The following is a 21,395-nucleotide window of genomic DNA, read 5'->3' on the forward strand; positions in this document are numbered from 1 at the left end:
ATGTATTTATTTCTTAAGGAGAAAAGATGAGTGAGTACAGGGAAAAAACAGTATCAGAGTCACACACAAGCCTAAACCTCCTTAAATGGTTTATAACTCATGAACAGCTTGTTTTTCATCAATATAAAAATCATGGATACTCATCCTACCACATTAAATATTAGCCTTTGGATGTAGAATTCGCATTCCATGGTGGGTAATTGGATTTATTTTAAAACCCAGGCTGAAAACAAACCAATGAAAGTCTTGTCCATCTGGAGATTTTAATATATTTATTTGAAAACCAAGTTCTGTGAAAGAGCACACTAAATAGTCATACATCTTCTTTTCAACCAAAGATTTGGAGTCAAGGTTCTTTAGGTCAGCACAGAGGCAATGATACATGCAGTGAGTAACAGATCTCAGAAGAACTTCTGCATAGGCATTTCCAATATGAGCCTGGAGAGTCATCCTTGGATGAGCAAATGAGATCCTGGAAAGGGAAAGGGATGTGGTAGAAGCTGGCATTATTTTTTATTTAAAAAGCCCCCAAACCTGCTTCTGTGATCCTAGTATGACAGTTTGTGGCAAGATACCAAGTTTTTAAATTCCCAACAGATGGAATATTCTTATCCTTTGAAAAAGTAAGAAAAATTCAATTTCCAGCTGTACACCTCTAAGCCATTTTGTATGTACCAAAACACATCATCAGTAGGTATTACGAAAAGCTGAAAGGGGCTACCATGAGTCAACTCAATTCTGTGAAGGATCATCACATCCACACTGTCACGTGGTAGATGGGTAAAACTTAGGAAACCATCAAGCTGAAAGATAATTTTCAAAACCAAGCTTAGGTGGCAGAGAAGTTAGTATAAATCTCTCTGTAATGCATATTCTCCTGAGGCATGAATGTTTTTCCATCTGTGGTAGAGTATTTGTTTAATATTTAAAGATTTCTATAAAGTTTTCATTAATTGCTAGTCAATGTGTAACGCTGACCATGCTAAATTTGCAACCAGACCTTCAAATGTACTTTTAAATTTTGTCATACTGTAATAAATGACACTGTTCCTGCTTTCCTTAGAGTGGAATAAAAATAGCTTAGAGGAATTAGAGAAACCTGATTACATGTCATTCATATAGATGTCTTCAAATGTATGTTGACTATTAAAAAGAAATGGAGGAATTAAGAGTGACAATTTCATGCAGGTTATTCCAATCTTCCAAATCAAAAGACCCTCTTCGACACTGTCAAAACACTGGCATTATCACATTTTTCAGCTGGATAAAGCTCTGTGGTATTGTCTAATTGATACCAAAATCCCTAAAAGTAGCAATTCTTATGTACACTAAATGTTTAATAGCTCCATTGAATAAACAAATATTAAATTTAGTGCCAAAAGTATTGCCAAGAGAGTCAGAAAAGAATCAGGGAGAAGTCTACACCTGTGCTACTCAAAAGTGTGATCTATGGACCAATGTTGGCCCACAAATTGTGACTGGTCCACAAGCAGCTTATACAGCATGTACATCAATGCCATCACTAAGCAAACTGCACAGTTCAGCTGACTATTTTCAATAGTTTTTCTGGATAAAAGAAGTACTGAGTAGTTGCACATTCGGGAACAACCACTATATCTCCCTATGAACTTCTAAAAATAGTGTGCAGAGCAGCCACTTTGAATAACAGTGGTAGAATACTACAGAGTAGAGTCAAAGAAAAAGGGAGTTTGTGGTTTTGTATGCAGAAAGGGGCTGAAAAAAGGGTAAGTTTAATATTGTTTAGGTCAACAAGGGCCAAGCACAAAAGAAGAGAAAGAAGTAAAACAACGTCCTTACACAAAACATTTTAAAAGTCTTAACAAAGAGGTTTCCCCTCATAAATATAATTTTGTTAAATGCTCACCTCTGGTTCTTAATCATCAATATATTCAAATGGCTCGGGGGGTTCTGGCTCTTGCTCCTCTTCTTCAATTTTCGGGCCATGTGCTGCCACAGGTTCTACTAGCTCTTCAATGTCTTCACTGGTGTCCTTCAGAATGATGATGCCTCCAATAGAGAGCTGTAAGCACAGAGGAGTGAAGCAGCATAAGCTCCACTAATATTTCAAGATGTTCCATGGAGCTCTAACTTGGTAAGTGTACCTTAAACTACTTGGAACTATACTAGGATAAAGATCACTGTGACCTCTAAGGAGTACTGGTAAGTTTAGCGCAGTGTCTCTGGATGATATAACCCCTGCTGCTGCTCTATATGGATGCTGTATCCCAATTCAATAGCAGAACTTCCCAGCTACAGGGAAGTATGGCTACTAGTAGAATGCTTAATGTCCCAATATGTCATTCTAATGCCTTCCTAATCCAGATAGTGTTCTTCTAGGAATTGGAGCATCTGGAATCTACTTTGGGAACCAAGAAAGTACAACTGTGGCAAGCTACTTGGTAACTCTGGGAAGATGGTTATCATCTGTCTTGCCATCTCCTATGTAGTAGAAACAGTCTGAAAAACATCAATTTCTAAATAAAAAATATTTATCATATCATAAAATATTTCCAGTTTTATAATAGCATCCCTATTATTTCATTTCTTTTATAGTCCCTTTGTATGTATTATATTCATTACCCCCAAATATGTTCATTTTACAAACATTAGAATATCCAGAGAAATAGCAAGTAAAATAGCAATCTTAAAATACTTAAAACTCCACCAGTCAGAGATAAGGTTTTGAAAAATTCTGTGGAATTACTTTTTAGTGCTATTAGAAATCTTCATAAAAATGCACAATTATTTTTAAAACAGCACTGAGAAGAGATTTAGTTTGTTTGCTTATGAAGCAGTAAGTACTCTGTAAATATATGTAATAAATACTAAACTTTATGTTGGAAATTTCGCTTAATTTTTGAGTTTGTGGTTTTGTATGTAGAAAGGGGCTGAAAAAGGGGTAAGTTTTCTTTCCAGGTTAGAAAATATATTTAAAAAAAAAATCACTTTCAATGACAAGGAAAAACAAACAAAACAAAAACAAAGAAACAAAAAAAGAAAAGATAAGTGTTCTTGGACCAGTAGCATCATTATTACCTGGTAACTTGCTAAATATGCAGAAAAGGTGGCCCCACTCCGGATGATCAGAATCAGTATTTTAACAAGATCCCCAATTGATATTGAATACATTGAAGTTTGAGAAAGATCCTAGTTTAATCTACACTGTTGGTGAGATGGACACATTTTAGACAAAGAATCTATAAAAGAAAAGCCGAATTTTTCTCTAGCAATTCCAGAATGATGGAGAAAACAATACAAATACCATAGATATCTGAGGGTTTTCATGTGAATCTATAAAGCCCTATAATGCAAGCCAATGAAAAACCAGATGGGAAATAAAAAGAAAGGAGTCAGCAGCAGCAATTCTATTAAGCCTCTCTCAGTGTATTAGCAGAAGGTAAATCCAAACACCAAACTATTCACCCATCTCTTGTGTGCTAATCATATTCTATTTGCTTGCCTGTGTCAAAGGAAATGGAAAGCTGCTCTCTGTAATTAAATTAGTCAACAGTGGCAAGGCACATCTGGAAAGAGCATATTCTACCAAAGGACATTACTGGGAAGGAAAAGCAGCATGAGCACATTAGTCTGATGATTCTCATATGTATGAGCATCTCTGCAGTTGGACCTAATCTGATTTTCACTCATCAGGACTCTGCCCTGTCATGCTATAAAACTGTATGCCTTCATGAATCCCTAAACTATTTCCCTTCTCCCAAAACACACATCTACACACATTAATCTACAACTTTCTCCCTTAAAAAAAGTTTGATTTTCTTGCCAGGCCCAGTGGCACATGCCTGTAATGCCAGCTACTCAGGCAGCTTACAAGTTCAAGGCCAGCCCAGGTAACTTACTGAGAACCCTTCTCAAAATAAGATTTGAAAAAGGGCTGGGCTGTGGTGACACACCTGCAATCCCAGCAGCTCAGGAGGCTGAGGCAGGGGGATCATGAGTTCAAGCTCAGCCTCAGCAATTTAGTGAGGCCCTAAGCAACTCAGCTCTAAATAAAATATAAAATATAAAAAAGGGCTTGGGTGTGGCTCAGTGGTTAAGTGGCCCTGGATTCAATCCCTGACACCAAAAACAAGGTGCGTGTGTGTGTGTGTGTGTGTGTGTGTGTGTGTGTGTGTCTGGGATGTAGCTCAGGGGTATAGCACTTGCCTGGCATGCTAGTACTACCAAAAAAAGATAAAAGTTTTTTTTTTTTTTTTTTCCTTGAAAAGGATGCATTTTATGAAGACTCTGCCTTTATTCCCCAGGAACAATCAAAGTATATAACTACTGTTCTAATCCTCAATGGTCTAAAACTTTATTTGAGTCTCCTAATGGACCAAATGGAGATAAATCTTCTATTAAACAGGAAAAAATATCCATGTTCATAAGATGACTTCGTATTTTTTGGAAATAATGTAGCCTCTAGGTTATTACTACTACTTCAGTCTTAACAGGAATGAAATAATCCAACTCAAATCCTGCAATAAAATCAACATATAGAAAGAACTATTTATAGCTCTACACTGTTTAGATTTATAAACACTCTTTATGTTCCTAAGAAAGTTCACCATCTTTAAACAGAAAATAAGATACTCTGTTCTCTGGGAACACTGATGACAACTGAAGACACAGGCCATGGAACACTTCCTGCTGCCAAGTTCTTCACCTTTGCTTTAAGATGCAAAGGGAGGAGAGCAGGAATGTTACCCAACTTTCCAATGAACCTCCTGAGAAGGTTCTGAACCTGTCACTGAGGGTGGGGGTGAGTCACTGGGCACCCCTTTCTTCACTGTACATTCACAGAGGTAGTCTTTTCCATTTTCAAACTGAGATATGATTCACACAACATAAAATTCATTTTTAAAGTGTTCATTCACAAATCTGCACAACCACATCCATGATCTAATTCAAGAACACCTACAACAATGTACAAGAAACCCTGTACTCATTAGCAGCCACCCTCCATTCTCTTCTAGACCCTGACAACAACTTATCTCTCTCTACAGATCTGCCTATTCTGAATATTTCTTATAAAGAAGATCATACAACATCTGACCTCTGATGTCTGGCTTCTTTCATTAGCATGTTTTCCACGTTTGCACACACGATAGCATGTATCTGTATGTTTTTCTTTTTCTTTTGGCAGTGCTGGGGATTGAACCCAGGGTCTTGTGCATGAGAGGCAAGCACGCTACTAGTTGAGCTACATCCCCAGCACCCAGTATGTTTTTCTTTTTTAATGGCTGAATATTATTCTAGTCATATATCACATTATTCATTCATAAGCTGATGAATTTTTTTTACTACTATGAAAGTGCTGATACAAACATTATTGTATAGGTTTTTGTATAAACATAGTTCTTTAATTCCTTGCATATATGTGTGTGTGTGTATATATATATAATATACATATATATTTATTTAATATATAATATTTAAATATTTTGTTTTAGTTGTAGTTGGATACAATACCTTTATTTTTTAAAATTTTTATGTGGTGCTGAGGATCGAACTCAGTGCCCTGTATATGCTAGGTGAGCACTTTACCACTGAGCCACAACCCCAGCCCCTCCTTGCATATTTTTTTTATTGTGCACTAATAGAGTTTTCGTTTCACCTAGGAATAGAACTGTTAGGTCATATGGTAAGATTACTTTTACTTTTTGAGAAACTGCCCAACTGTTTTCCACAGTGGATATAATAATTAAAATTCCTATATCTCTGCAAACAATATAAATTCATTTTTAAAGTGTTCTAATTCTCAATGGTCTAAAACTTTACTTGAATCTCCTAATAGACCAAATGGGTATGATGTCATTGTGGTTGAACCTAGGGCCTTGTGCATGTCATTGTGGTTTTGTTTTGCATTTCCCTAACAACTAGTGATATTAAGCATCTTTTCACATGCTTATTGGTCACTTGAATCTTCTTTGGCGAATGCCTATTTAAATAATTTGCTCATTTGAAGCTGGGGTGCACAAATTCCCAACAAAAACCAAAAATTTCTGTGTTTATAAATTAGGTTTCCTTTTTTTGTTGTTGTTGAATTGTAAGAGTTCTTTGTATATTTTGGACACAGTGTAAGAGTTCTTTGTATATTTTGGACACAGTGGTGTTATCAGGTATATGACCTGAAAATACTTCCTCCTGTCCCACTGTCTTTTTACTTTCTTGCTGGGAACTCTGTAGCACAAAAGTTTTGAATTGAAGGGCTGAGGATGTAGATCAGTGGTAGTTTGCTTAACATGTGCAAGGCTCTAGATTTATCCACAGGACCAAACACACACAGTTTGTTTGTTTTTTTTTTAAATATATTTTTTAGTTGTAGATGGACACAATATCTTTATTTTTACCTTGTTTATTTTTTTCATGTGGTGCTGAGGATCAAACCCAGGGCCTTATGCATGCGAGGCAAGCGCTCTACCACTGAGCTAACCTCAGCCCCAATACACACAGTTTTTAATTTGATAAAGTCAAATCCATCCTTTGTTCCTTTTTCTTTGGTTTGTTGCCTTAGATATGTACGGTCAATCATTGCTAATATAAAAATCCGAACTACTCCCAAATCTGACTGAGTAATACCACAAGTGGGAAACTTCATACTTAATCACATGTGATAGGTTGCAGTAAAAAGGCGGGAGTGCTAAAAATATTGTCAAAAATTACCTTTGTGCTATAGGTATAAGGTGCACGTGAAAAAAAAATTTTGTTTAGATTTGAGTCTCATCTCCAAGATATTTCATCATGTATATACAAATATTCCAAAATCCAAAACACTCTGGTCCCAGGATTTTGGATAAGAGATATTCAACTTGTATCCTGTAAGAAAACAATGCCTAAAGTCATGAAAATTATTATTCTTTTTTTTTCCCCTGAAAGTTTTATACTTTTAGCTCTTTGTTTCATTTAGTTAATTTTTATATATGATGTGAGGTAGGGATTTGACTTCTTTCTTTCACAAGTGAGTAGAAAATTATTCCAGCATCACTTCTTGGAGGAAAAAACCCTTTCCTTATTGAATGATCTTATTACCCTTGTCAAAATAAATCAACCAACCCACCAACCATAAATATATGAGTTTACTTCTGGATCCTCAATTAAATTCTATTGCTCTATATGTCTATCCTCATAACAGTATCACATATGTCTTGAGTACTGTTCTTTTGTAGAAAGGTTTAAAATTGGGAAAAGTAATTCTTTCAGTTTTTTTTTTTTTTTTTTGGTGGGGGTATCCTCAGGGGCACTCAGCCACTGAGACACATCCCCAGTCCTATTTTGTATTTTATTTAGAGACAGGCTCTCACTGAGTTGCTCAGCGCCTTGCCATTGCTGAGGTTGGCTGTGAACTCACAATCTTCCTGCCTCAGCCTCCCAAGCCCTTGGGATTACAGGCATGCAACATCACGCCTGGCTTTGTTCTTCTCTTTCAAGATTCTTTTGGCTATTCTGGATGTCTTGTGTTTCCATATGAATTTTAGAATCAACTTGTCCATTTCTACAAAAATGATAGCTGGGAATTTGACAAGGATGTATTAAATCTATAGGTCAAACTGAGGATCCCCCTGCCCGCCAGCACTGGCATGGAACCCAGGTGTGCTCTGGCACTGAGTTACATTCCCAGCCCTTTTTATTTTGAGATAAGGTCTCACTATGTTGCTGAGACTGGCCTTGAACTTGCAACCCTCCTACCTTTGATTCTGAAGTCACTGGGAATGTGCTACCACACCTGGAAAACTGAAGAATACTGACATCCTTTAATCAATGAATATGGGTGATCAGTCTATAATTTTCTTTTGTTTTCTTTGTCTGGCTTTACAATCAAGATAATAATAGCCTCACAAAATGAGTTCCTGTTCTACTTTTTTTTTTTTTTAAAGAGAGAGTGGGGGGGGGAGAGAGAGAGAGAGAGAGAGAGAGAGAATTTTTTAATATTTATTTTTTAGTTCTTGGCGGACACAAGATCTTTGTTTGTATGTGGTGCTGAGGATCGAACCCGGGCAGCACCCACACCGGGCGAGCGCGCTACCGCTTGAGCCACATCCCTAGCCCCTCCTGTTCTACTTTTAAAGATGGTTTGTGAAAGACTGGAATTAACTTTTTGTTTCTAAACATTGATAGACTTCACCAGTGAGCACTCTGTCTTTAATTCTTTGTAAGAAATTTTCTGATTTCTGTTAACATCTTCATTATTAAGTATATTCAGATCTCTCATTTCTTCTAAAAAATATATATTTATTTATATCTATTTATCTATTTCTTTTTGTTGTTATTGATGGACCCTTTATTTTGTTTATGTATTTATATGCGGTGCTGAGAATTGAACCCAGTGCCTCACACATACTAGGAAAGTGCTCTACTGCTGAGCCACAACCCTAGCCCCTCCTACTTCTACAGTCATTTTTTATAGTTTGTGTTTCTCTAGGAATTAGAAAATTTAATCTAGGCTATCAAACTTATTTATACGCAGCTGCTCATGTATTCCCTTTTAATTCTTTCTTTTTTATTTTTTACAATGGGGTCTTACTGTGTTCTCCAGGTTGGCCAAGTGTTCCTCCTGCCTCAACCTTCAGAGCAGTTGTGGCTACAAGTGTGCACCACTGCACCCAGCTCCTTATAGTTCTTTTTATTTCTGTAAGGTTGGTCATAATATCCCTTTTCCTTCCTGATTAAAAAACAAACAACTTTTGGTCTTCTCAATGTTTCATTAATTTATCCTCTAATATTTATCATCTTCCTTCTCCTTGATTTTGGTTTAACTACTAGTTCCTTTTCTATTTTCTTAAGAGGGAAGGTTATTTGAGATCTTTTTCCTTTTTCTTTTTTGGTAGTGGGGATTAAACCTAAGGGCACTGAGCCATATCCCCAGACCTTTTTAAATGTTTTGAGACAGGCAGGGCCTTGATAACTTGCTGAGGCTGGCCTGGAACTTGCTGCCCCCTTGCCTCAGCCTCCCCAGTCTCTGGGATTATAGGAACACACCACCACATCTGGCTTCACATTTCTTTAAATTACAAAAACATTTTTTTTTTTTTTTTCTTTTGTGACAGGGTCTCACTGTGTTGCTCAGGCTAGCCTTTAACTCCTGGGTTTAAGTGATTTTCCTGCCTCAATCTCTTGAGTAGCTGGGAAAAATCTTTTATTCACTATATATTATTATTACTATTTTGGTCTCCCTTGAACTTGTCATCCTCTGTCCTCAGTCTCCCAAGCTGCTGGGATTACATCATGTCTGTCCCCTTGTTATTTTACTTTATATTTTTGAGTAATTTTCTTAAGTCTCAGGATTATAATTACCATCTCTAGTATAACTAATGCTAATTTAACGTTCCCTCATTCCTTTGTGTTATTATTATAATGTATAATTACACCTTTACATATTGTGTACACATCACCACCAATTTAGTTATAATTACTGTTTTATGTAGAAGTCTTTTAAATCAGATAGGAGAAAAAAGAGAAAAACAAAAAATGCATATATTCTATCTCTCTTTAAAAAAAAAAAGTTTTTACTTGTTGATGGACCTTTATTTTCTTTATTTATCTACATGCAGTGCCTATTTAGTTACATTTACTAGTGTTCTGTTTTTTCACATGGATATAAGTTATTATCTAATGTCCTTTAATACCAGCCCAAAGGTTCCCTTTATTCCTATAAGGATTGCCTACAACAAATTTTTTGTTCATCTGAGGATATCTTAATTTCTCCTTAATTTCTGAAGGGTAGTATTTTAGTACACAGAATTTTTGGCTGAGTCTTTTTCTTTCAGTATTTGAATATGTCATGCCAGGGTCTTCTGGTTGATAAGGTTTCTAATGATAAATCATCTTCTGATCTTATTAAGGATTTTTTGTACATGATGAGTTGCTTCTCTCTTGCTGTTTTCAAGAGTCCCTGGTTTTCAACAGTTTGGTTAGTATGTGTGTAGGTGTGGATTTCTTGAGTTTATCATTTAGAACTGACTGAGCTTGAATGTACCAACTCGATTTTCATCAAAAATGGGGAAGCTCTCAGATATTTCTTCAAATATTCCTCTACCCTTTTCTCCATCTTCTCTTTCCTTACTTCCAATTATGTGTTAGTATGGTTTATAGTGTTTCATAGGTCTCTGAGGCTCTGTTAATTTTGCTTCATCTTTTTTTTTTTGTGGTCTTCAGAGGAGATAATCTCAATTGACCTATCTTTGAGTTTGTCATTCTTTTTTTTTTTTTTTTTTAATTTTTTAGTTGTAGATGGACACAATATTATTTTTTTTAATGTGATGCCGGGGATTGAACCCAGTACCTCACACATGCTAGGCAAGTGGTCTATCACTGAGCCACAACCCCAGTCTGAGTCTGTCATTCTTTATGCTGCATACTCAAATCTGTTGAGCTCTCTAGGAAATTCCTCATTATAGTTATTGTACTTCTCAATTCCAGAATTTCTATTTGGTTATTTTTATAATTTATAATTTTATATTATATTTTTATAATTTATAATTTTAATAATTTATAATTTCTATCTCTTCAATGATATTATTTGTAAAACATCATTCTTACATTTTCTTTTATTTCTTTAGACACAGTTCCTTTAGTTCTTTGAACACATTTAAGTAGTTGGTTTAGCCTGCTTATGTCTAGGCTTCCTCAGGGACAGTTTTTATTTATTGTCATTACTGCGCTATATTTGTTTCTTTCCATTTTTTTAAAATAAATTTTTATTAAACACTAAACATTTAAAATAACATAGCAACTCTAAGGGCTGGGGTTGTAGCTCATTGGTAGAGCACTTGCCTAGCATGTGTGAGGCACTAGGTTTGATTCTCAGCACTGCACATAAATAAACAAATAATTGTGTCCATCCATAACTAAAAAAAATATATATATATATATTAAAAAAAAATAACATAGCAACTCTATAAGACAGTATGTGTGGCTCTGTGATCTATGTTCCTAATTATTGTGCTGTATTAGGAACTTCTATGGCCTAAGTCTGTAGTAGAAAAGAGGAGGAATTTGTAGACTTACAGAAGATGAAAAAAATTCCCCCCAAATGTATATGAAACAGGGGGGAATGTTCTCTCTTTTGCTAAAAGGAAGTTTTGAGTACTATTGACCTTGCTGCAAGGTTTTGGAGATTTCTCTTTCTCTATCAATTTTTCATTGTCTTAGAGATAACATTCCACTGACTCTTCCAGCTAAGAGCCAGTGGTAACTTACTGGTTTGAAAGGCTGGTATCTGCAGGTCTCTGGCATGGTTAGGACTTTCAGCTGGGCAGGCATCACTCGCGCGGGGTTATCCAATAACTGGAAGTTTGGCTCAGGTTCTTTTTTTTTCTCTTTTTCTTCTTTTTTCTCTGCCTCATCCTAAGGGGGAAAGGGTGGAAAACAGTTCAATAAAGGCTTACTTCTGTTCCACATCACTGAATAATGTTTACTGAGTAACTATTAGGAGCAAAAGGTAGTGGTAAACATAATGAAAGTACAACTAAAATGATACCAAACTCACATGAGGGAGGGAGAAAACTCTGCTTGGGGATGAGAATGTTTATTTAAAGGATGAGAAGTTTTTTTTTTTTTTTTTTTTTAAACAAACAGAAATCATAAAGAGAGAGTGCATTTATTTATTTATTTATTAGGTACCTGGGATTGATCTCAGGGGCACTCAACCACTGAGCCAAATTCCCAGTCCTTTTTTGTATTTTATTTAGAGGCAGGGTCTCACTGAGTTGCTTAATGCCTTGTTTTTGCTGAAGCTAGCTTTGAACTTATGATCCTCTTGCCTCAGCCTCCCAAGCCACTGGGATTATAAGCATGCACCACCGCGCCCAATAAGAGGGTCTATTTAAACATTATAATTGTTTCCCTGAAAGGGCCTTTTTGTCTCCTACCAATATCTCATTTTCTGCTGAATAATCCTACTCTGTCCTTTAAAACCTTTTTTAATTGTCATTTTCTCTAGGAACTCCTTCTTTCCTGATTTGTATGCTTCTAAGTTTCCTAAAAATAGATAGTTTCTAGAGGCTTATAAGTATATATAATTCTATATGCTGGAAACAGGATGATTATTTGAAAGAAGTTAAGAATAAGATAATAATGTTCAACTAAGGAAGAATCTGGACCACAGATGACCACTTACCACTTCCATTTTCTCCTCCTCCTTTTTTTCCTTTTCTTTTTCCTTCTTTTTAGCCTTGGCAGTGATAGATAATACAGCAGTGGAAACCTAGAGGAAGTGAACAGGGTAAATTGTTGTAATCTTACCAATATACAATCATGTAAACCCAAAGAGAACTCAGTCCTATAATACTTTCCTGTTTTCTGGCAGTATGTATTATAAAGAACAAAATATCAGAGAATAAATGCGAAAAGCAAGCGGGACACTATTAGCATAATTTACTACATTCATCACCAGGTGACTCTTTAGCTCTTGGAGGTGATGTCCAACATAACTTTATTTTTTTCTGATTCATATCCTGGATATGAATCCATTGTTATTTATTTCTGAAAGTGATCTATATCTTTCTTGCTTTAAAGGGAAAACATAAAATTTCCTCTCGTCCAGTTTTGTTTCAGACCCAAAAAGAGGGGGTGGGAGGAGGTCTGAAGGAGCTGATGTAACAAAATGTTACTGCTAAAGGATATTCGTTACCTGTCACCCACAAATGTGCGAATTATATAATTACCCTACTTACAGAATTTATGGCAAATAATCAACAACTGGCTAATATGGAAACATTAATCTGAAACAAAGAATGACTTTCCTATACATCAGATGTCATAAAAAGATAAATTTTGCTCAACAAAACTTGACAGGCAAATGTAACGTATTTAGAGAGTTATAATGAGTGCAAACACCATTGATAAGAATACAATTTGGTGGTATCTATTTTGAAAGGCAAATTAGCTAATATCTATATAAATAAATAACATGCGTTATTTTGATCAAACCATTTTGCATCTAAGATTCAAACCAACAGATTTACTTGCACAAGTATTATATGTGTAGTCTTTCATCCTAGCCTTATCTGTGTAGTGACAAATTATGAATAACCTTAAAAGGACATCAAATAAAGAACTATAAAACAGGTGGCACATACATAAAAGCACTGCTCTAAAGCTTTGGGGAAAAAAATGAAATCTTTATACATTGAAAGCATTAAAGATACGTTGTTGAAGTGAAAAAATAATATGTAAAACTGCACTCAGAGAATGATTCTATTTGTTGTGTAAAAAAAGTTCTGAATGTGCACATAAACTTTCATAGGGATTCACAAGTTGTGACTATCTAGGACTTGGCTCTTGATGTGGGGCTTGATGACCAAGAGAAGGAAAGAGTTTTTACTTTATATTCTTGTGTAATTTAGACTTTAACATGTTATTTTAAAAACATAAGTCATTTAAAACAAACCCAACTGAAATATTCATGTCCTCTATAGGAACAAATGCTACTCAAAGGAACAAAGAACTCACCTTTTCTTTTTCTTTTTCTTTTGGTACTTCCAGAGGGGCAGGATATGCAAACGTGGATGGTTTACAGTTGGATTTATATTGAACTTTTGGCATCTGAAGGAAAAAAAAAAGAACTTTTTGCTCCCTCCATTAAAATAATCACTATTAAGATTTAAGTAGTCTATATTTTTAACAAGCATTCAGGTGCAAGGGAGGGAGTTTCCACATAACATTCAATTACGGATCTAATCAATGTGGTCACCTCTCTCTGAAAGGTGTGTTTTCTTTCTGTAATTTAACATCCTATGTAATCTTTTTTTTTTTGTACTGGGCATTGAACCTAGGGGCACTCTACCACTGAGCTATGGTCCCCAGTCCTAAATTAGTTTTTAGGTGCTTTTACAGAATTATCTGCATTTTCCTTTACATTCCTGAAGCTCTGTGCCTTCTTTCCTGACATTCTGCCCTGCTTCAGTGGGTTAATTAACAGATCAGATGTTACTTCCTTTGTAAAGTGTGTCTACCACCAAATTTCATGCCACCAAACATTCATGTTCTCTTCTTGCACCGCACTGACAACTAACCCAAGTCTATAGACAGTTTCCACACCATATAATCATGGCTTATAAATCTACATGTGCCTAATGGCAAGTTAGCTATCTATTACCTACTGAGCAGTCTGAAAGTTCTCTAGCCTACACTTTTCTCTATTACTTAATTTGTATCAATGGAAAATGGTAATGAGCACCTTGTTTACTAGGACAAGGAACCTTATCTTTTCCATTCTGCTTTCACTGTAAAGAATGAAAACAGAGGGGCTGGGGATGTGGCTCAGGCAGTGGCGCGCTCGCCTGGCATGCGGGCGGCCGGGGTTCGATCCTCAGAACCACATACAAACGGGGATGTTGTGTCTGCCGAAAACTAATAATAAAATAAATTTTAAAAAAATTTAGTTTAGGTCCTTATTCTTCCTTGCCCAGGTTATTATGCAAGAGGTTTCCACTTATTCCAGAATGACCTTCCTTCCTTCCCCTTTCTCTTGCAGTAGTGTAGATTGAACTCAAAGAGTTTTATACTTGTTAAGGAAAGCACTCTATCACTGAGCTATGTCCCTAGCCCTCAGAAAGAGTTCTCTAAAATACAAACCTCATGTCATTTATCTGTATAAAATTCTTCAACAGAGTCTGCAGCCTTTATTAAACCAATCACTCAGTGGTCTATAAAGTCTCTTCCTAATTTTGTATTATGCCCCCTCTTAACATTTGATTATTTTATTATTTTATGTATGTATGTATGTATGTTGCAGATGGACATGACACCTTTTTAAAATTTATCTTTATGTGGTGCTGAGACTCGAACCCAGGGTCTCACACATATGAGACGAGTGCTCTACCACTGAGCCAAAGCCCCAGCCCCAACATTTGATTTTTATACCTCCTACTGACACACTCCACTTGATGCAGTGATGACTCAACTTGAAGGGAAGACATGCTACAGATGAGATGCTAACTCATCTTTAAAATTTCATGGGAACCCTTATGAGTGGGTGGTGGATATGAACAGGATACACCATAAAGCTGAGGTTTCAAAAACATACCTTTAAGTCCTTGTTAAGGCCAATGACACAGGTAGGGGTATAAGCCAATGACAGGAAGTGTGAAAGAGGAAACCAGAACCAGAACTGGGTAAAGACAAGGACACCAACCACAGAAGGCATATGAGTGTGCCCAGTCCTGGACTGTAGAGAGATTGTGACATTATGACCACCTGCAGAAAAAAAAAAGAGAGAAATCATGAATAGCAATCCAGCAGGGCAATAACAAAAACTTCAACAAATTACTTCTAACTACTGCACTAGGGAAGCATCTGATTATTATACTTTAAGAGGACACAGGGCAAATCTAGAACTTCTTTCTCTACAGGCACATATATTATTTAAAAAAAATTTTTTTTTTTAGTTGTAGTTAGACACAATACCTTTATTTTATTTATTATTTTTATGTGGGGCTAGGATCGAACCCAGGGCCCTGTATGTTAGCCAGGTGCTCTACCATTGAATCACAACCCCAGCCCTACAGGCACATAGTTTTAAAAAGTAAACCTGAGGGGCTGGGTGGAAGACACACAAGTGGAAGTGTGTCAGTAGGAGTTGTAAAAATCAGTGGTAGACTGCTCGCCTAGCACCTGTGAGGCACTGGATTCTATTCTCAGCACCACATTAAAAAATAAAATAAAGATATTGTGTCCATCTACAATTAAAAATATTAAAAAAAAAAATAAGCCTGAGCTGAGTGTGGTAGCACACACTTATAATTCCAGCAACTCAGGAGGCTGAGGCTGGAGGATGGCAAATTCGAGGCCAGACTCAGCATTTTAAGACCCTATCTCAAAAACAAAAACATCTACTTCTTGCTAAAAACAAAAATAAAACAACACAGAACTGTGATGTAAACTTTTCAATTATACATAACACATGCTATAAAAATGGGACTTGTCTGTGCCTACTCAGGATCCTAATTTGATTTCCAGGGCTGAATTTCTGTTGTTTTCAATTTACGTCTCTTAATTGCAGCACTAAATTAAATAGCATTTAATTTTCATAAGAATCAAGAGTCTATAGTTCACCCAAATAACTGGGATCTTCTTAATATTCTACTATAAGCCATTCATTTTAAAACATGGCCTAAGTTGCTGAGGCTGGCCTTGAACTTGTGATCCTCCTGCTTCAGCTTTCCCAGTCATTGGAAATATAGGCATGTGCATTCACCCCCAGCTTATTTAAGATTTTTTTTTTTTTAAGACACACTTAAAATTTGGGTTGGGCTCACCCGTAATCCCAGCATCTTGAAAGGCTGAGGCAGAAGGATCACAAATTCAAAGCTAGCCTCAGCAACTTAGCAAGGCCCTAAGCAATTTAGCAAGACCCTGTCTCAAAAGAAAAATAAAAAGGGCTAGGGATATGGCTAAGTGGTTGAGTGCCCCTGAGTTTAATCCCTTGTACAAGAAAAAATTCTTTTGGTTTTCTATAGTTATATACATTTATTATCTGATTATATTCTCCTTACTTATCCCCACATTCACTGAATGTTTACTCTCTACTGAGAAATGTGCACAAAATACTGAAAAGATCTTGAAGAGCCTTTGGTCTAGTGCAAAAGACAGGTAAACAGATAATATAAAATAAGATGCATGCACTGTGATAGCTATGAACTGGGCGCTGCTGAGAACACAGCTAAGCCCGATAACTCACGGGTGAGGGACAGGACAGAGGAGAGGGAGAGGCTGCAGGGAGCATGAGCCATTTGAAGATTTGAAGCTGACTTTCCTCATCACAATGAAATCCACCTTCTTCAGACTTAGAAACTAAACTAGCTTTTTGTTCTAACATTCTGAGACTTAATAAATCAGAGTTTATCTTATTGATTGTAATAACAGTTTAACATACTTCAATAATAAAACTTCTTAATTTTCAGTTTTTCTCCCTAAAGACACCAAAAAAGTGTGTTCTCATAAATGTCTTTCCCTGGAAGGTGTCCTCTCCAGATCTTCTCTACCACACTAATTTTTACTGAGATCAGGCACGAGGCAAGTTTTTTCTAATGCAGTTATATAACATTGTTTTATTTAAGAATGTTAAAAAATAGATACAAAAATAATTTCAGGTACTTTATAACACTAAGTACCCCAAGCAAAAAACATTATAATTAAAAAGAAATCAAAAGAAGCATCAAAATTTGACTGGTCCATGACATAGCAAATAGAACAGGGCTGAAAGAGAAAGGAAGGTGGGAAAACCAGAAAATATCTTTCAATAATGGTGGTAGAAAAATATAGCTGAACACAGAATTCTCCTCCTCCTTATTTTTTAAACTAGGGATTGAACCCAGGGTGCTCTGGGCTACATCCCCAGCCCATTTAATTTATTTAAAAAACTTTTTTTTAGTTGTAGACAGACTTTATTTATTTGTGTGTGTGTGTGTGTGTGTGTGTGTGTATGTATGTATGTATGTGGTGCTGAGGATCGAACCCAGGGCCTCATGTTGTGTGAGGCAAGCACTCTACCACTAAGCTACAACCCCAGCCCTCATTTTATTTTTGAGAAACAAGTTGCTAAGGCTGGCCTCAAATTTATGATCCTTCTGCCTCCACCTCTTGAGTCACTGTTACAGGCATATGCAACTGAACCTGTGCCCCCCTCAAATTCTTAACAAATAACTATTACAGAAAAAGCCAGGAAAAATCTATAGTGCTTAAAGAACAAGGCAAGGGTTGCAGTCTAAGAAATATAAACTTCACAAAGTGGCAGCTAAAAGAAAAAAGATTAGAGTAGTAAAATGTTACTTCTAAATCCTGATTTAAAAATTCATTACCAAAAAGCTAATTTGAAAAGGCTATATGTTGTATGATTCCAACTACATGATAGTCTAGAAAAGGCAAAATTATGGATTCAGGGCTGGGGATACAGCTAGGTGATATAGCACTTGCCTAGCATGCACAAGGTACTAGGCCTCATTCTCAGTACAATAACAACCACAAAACAAAAAAACAAAAATCTTCCTATGGATATAGTTCAGTTAGACAGTATGAATATATTCAGGAGATATAGAGCATGGTGAAATGAATATCAGCTTGATTTAATTGTTGTATAACATATACATATCAAAACATCATGTGAATACCTTGTAAATACATACAATTTCTATCTGCCAACTATACCTAAATAAAAACAAAATTTTAAAAAAGATACAGCATGAAAAGGTGACATCAATTTTGATTCCATAGATATTGAAAAAAACAAAAGAATATTATGAAAAGTTTTCTCTCCATAAATTCTAAACTGCATTTAAAACTAAAGGGTGGGGCCTGGCATGGTGGCACATCCTGTAATCCCAACAGCTGGGGAGGCTGAGACAGGAGGATCACAAGTTCAAAGGTAGCCTCAGCAAAAGTGAGGTGCTAAGCAACCCAGTGAGACTCTGTCTCTAAATAAAATACAAAATAGGGCTGGGGATGTGGCTCAGTGGTCGAATGCACCCGAGTTCAATCCCCAGAACCAAAAAAAGGTGGGAGGCCTAGCTCAGTTTAAGAGCAAGGCCCTGGCTTCTATCCCCAGCACTGAATAAATGAATAAATACTGAACCCAAACAAATCACAATAAAACTATAGGGACAGTAAAAAGGTCAGTGGTTACCAGGGGCTTTCGGGGAGAGATAACAGGTGAAGCACAGGGGATTTTTCAGGAAATTGAAACTACTCTTTATGGATTATTATCATATATACAAGTCATTAAACATTGTTGAAACCCACAAAGTGTGTATAATACAAAGAGTGAACTCTAACATAAACTAGGGACTTTAGTCAATAATAATGTATCAATACTGATTCTGCAATTATAGCACCCACTAATGAACAGGGAAGCTGGACAGGGACATGGGGACACATGGGAAACTGTACTTTCTGTTCAAATATTTCTATAATCGACAAATTTAAAAAGATAAATAATTAAAAATTAATTGCTGATAAAACCAAGAAAATTAAGTGTTGATAGTTGATAAAACTCAGATATGAAAACAATAAAAGAAATGGTGGTAAACAACAAATCCATTAAAATATGAAACTAAGACCATGTACAACTATAAGAATTATGATTTCTGAGGACAATGCAATATAAAATAAAAAATATTGGTAGGCAGTAAAGAATGAGGAGGAAAAACTATGAGCTATTAATGTCTTCACTGTTTATACATGAGAATCAATACTATGTTAAATCTAGCTGCAAGGAAATGTGTGTAAATTAAAGAGAGAAAAAGAAGTTTACCTCTACATTAAATACTTAAGCAGAAAACTCTTCTTAGTGAAAAAAGAAACAAAAAACCACAATTGGACAGAGGGATTAAAAGAGAACATTTATTTCAATAATTTAGGAACAAAGCACCAAAGTCCTAAGATGAAAGCAAATAATAAAGAGCAAAAATAAAGAATTAAGGGGAAAAATGGTTGAATAAGTGCAAAAATTAAAAAAAAAAAAAAACTGACTAATCTAATTGGCAAAAATAAAATAAACCAAATTAGAAAAGAAATTATTTTTAAAAAGACCATATATCAAAAATGATAAAAGAACTCTGAAAACTATATGATAAAAACATTCTTAGCAAGCAGAACTCCCAAGAAATTAGTAACATAATTTTATCAAAAAATCAGTTTCTTGGGGCTGGGGATGTGGCTCAAGCGGTAGCGCGCTCGCCTGGTGTGCGTGCGGCCTGGGTTCGATCCTCAGCACCACATACAAACAAAGATGTTGTGTCCACTGAGAACTAAAAAATAAATATTAAAAAATTCTCTCTCTCTCTCTCTCCCACTCTCTTTAAAAAAAAAAAAATCAGTTTCTTTTTTGATCTTCTTCATTACAAATATATACACATTCCTAGTTGAGTGAGAACAGAATGGCTTTAACAAATATGGCTAAGGGCTGGGGGTATACCTCAGTGTTGAAGTCTGGCTCAGCATGCATGAGACCCTGGATTCAAAATGCAGTACCAAAAAACACCCCCAAACCCCACAAATATGGCTGAGTGTTTTTATTAGAAGAAACAGATGGGTAATATATATGAAAAAAATGACCCCCTAATAATGGCATTGCTATAAAGACCCTGAGATGCTTTAACTTACCTTTCAAATTAACAAAAAATTATTTAAAGTATAAAAAAAATAATTACATGTGAACAATAAAGTAGGTATACGCTCTTTTCTTTTTACCTTACTGAGATGGCACCAATAATAAAATTAAGGAATATAGCAAATGAACCAAATCTAAGGTACTGATGGACACTATCTTTTGAAATAAGTCACAATATAATGGTGAAGAATGTGAATTCTGGAGACAGATTTGCACAGAGTGCTGAGTATTTATTAGGCAAATGTTCCACGTATCTTATTTTAGGAGTGATTCTGGCTTTTAAAATTTGTCTAAAACATAATCTTTTCCTCAAATATTTTTTCAATGTCAACTTGTTTAAAACATGTATTGAAAACATCAGCCAACACTCCCTGGGTACTTTATACATGACAAGCACTGTTCTAATTGCTTTCTCTGTATTTTTAACCTTTCTAACATTATGAGGGAGATTTTACAAGATAAGCAAGCAGAAACAGGGAAACAACTCTACAAACTTACATAGCTATTATGTAAAGGATAGGATTTAATTTTTAACAACTCTATTAAAACTATCTATGAATGTCAGACTCCAATTTTCTCCAGAAATAATTTGCCTCAAACTGAATTTCTACTGTCACATAGCTAGATTTGGTATAAATTAATAACCAACCAATCTGGAAGACTTAAAAACATTTACCTGCATCCAGTATTCCCTGGGCCAGAATAGCGCCAAACTTGGCCATGACATCATCATGCTTATCATTGATGACTTTGGAATACAGCTGTCTGAACTGATTCACCTAAATAAGCAAGACAAAGAATTATCATCTAATTCTAGTATTTGCTGTTCCATGTTAGACAAGTCAATCAATTGCTGAAACAATAATGAGCTTTGGGTTTCACAACATTGGAAAAGAAAGAGAAATGGACCAGAAGTGAAGGCTGTGAACAGTTTCCTGCTAGAAACCACGGGTACTATGACTTCTTTGCTATGGTATGGGAGCACTGGTTCTGTTTTCAATCCTCATTCCACAGTGGATGAATCAGGCTCAAAGGATTGCTGAATGCAATTTCAATCTGTAATACTTTTAGTCAACAGGCCTAAACAATCCAAGCTAATACTAAAGCTTTCATTGCACTTTGAATTACAGCTATGCTGCTTACCATCAACTCTGAAGATTTCCTAACAGGCATAGTACTTCAGTTCCATCTTAAAGTAAACTACCCTTCACCAAGGCTGTGTGAGGTAAATAAATGTATTCACATAGTCAGTAAAGATTTCATTATGCTG

The 21,395-nt window shown here is 35.8% G+C and overlaps 1 protein-coding gene across 1 annotated transcript in view; it reads right to left on the reverse strand.

The window, feature by feature from the left end:
• Positions 1-244: 244 nt before the first annotated feature.
• Psmd1 (proteasome 26S subunit, non-ATPase 1) overlaps positions 245-21,395 on the reverse strand; it is a 90,614-nt gene continuing 69,463 nt past the window's right edge. Inside the window, exons 19-25 of the mRNA XM_076866008.1 lie at positions 20,802-20,904; positions 15,047-15,216; positions 13,471-13,563; positions 12,137-12,223; positions 11,218-11,364; positions 1,886-2,041; positions 245-472 (exon numbers count right to left, since the gene is read on the reverse strand). Of these exons, the coding sequence (XP_076722123.1) occupies positions 1,895-2,041; positions 11,218-11,364; positions 12,137-12,223; positions 13,471-13,563; positions 15,047-15,216; positions 20,802-20,904 (747 nt within the window). The 3' untranslated portion in view covers positions 245-472; positions 1,886-1,894. The remainder of the gene's footprint in view (positions 473-1,885; positions 2,042-11,217; positions 11,365-12,136; positions 12,224-13,470; positions 13,564-15,046; positions 15,217-20,801; positions 20,905-21,395) is intronic.

The sequence above is a fragment of the Callospermophilus lateralis genome, chromosome 9, assembly GCF_048772815.1.
Source record: "Callospermophilus lateralis isolate mCalLat2 chromosome 9, mCalLat2.hap1, whole genome shotgun sequence".
NCBI lineage: Eukaryota > Metazoa > Chordata > Mammalia > Rodentia > Sciuridae > Callospermophilus > Callospermophilus lateralis.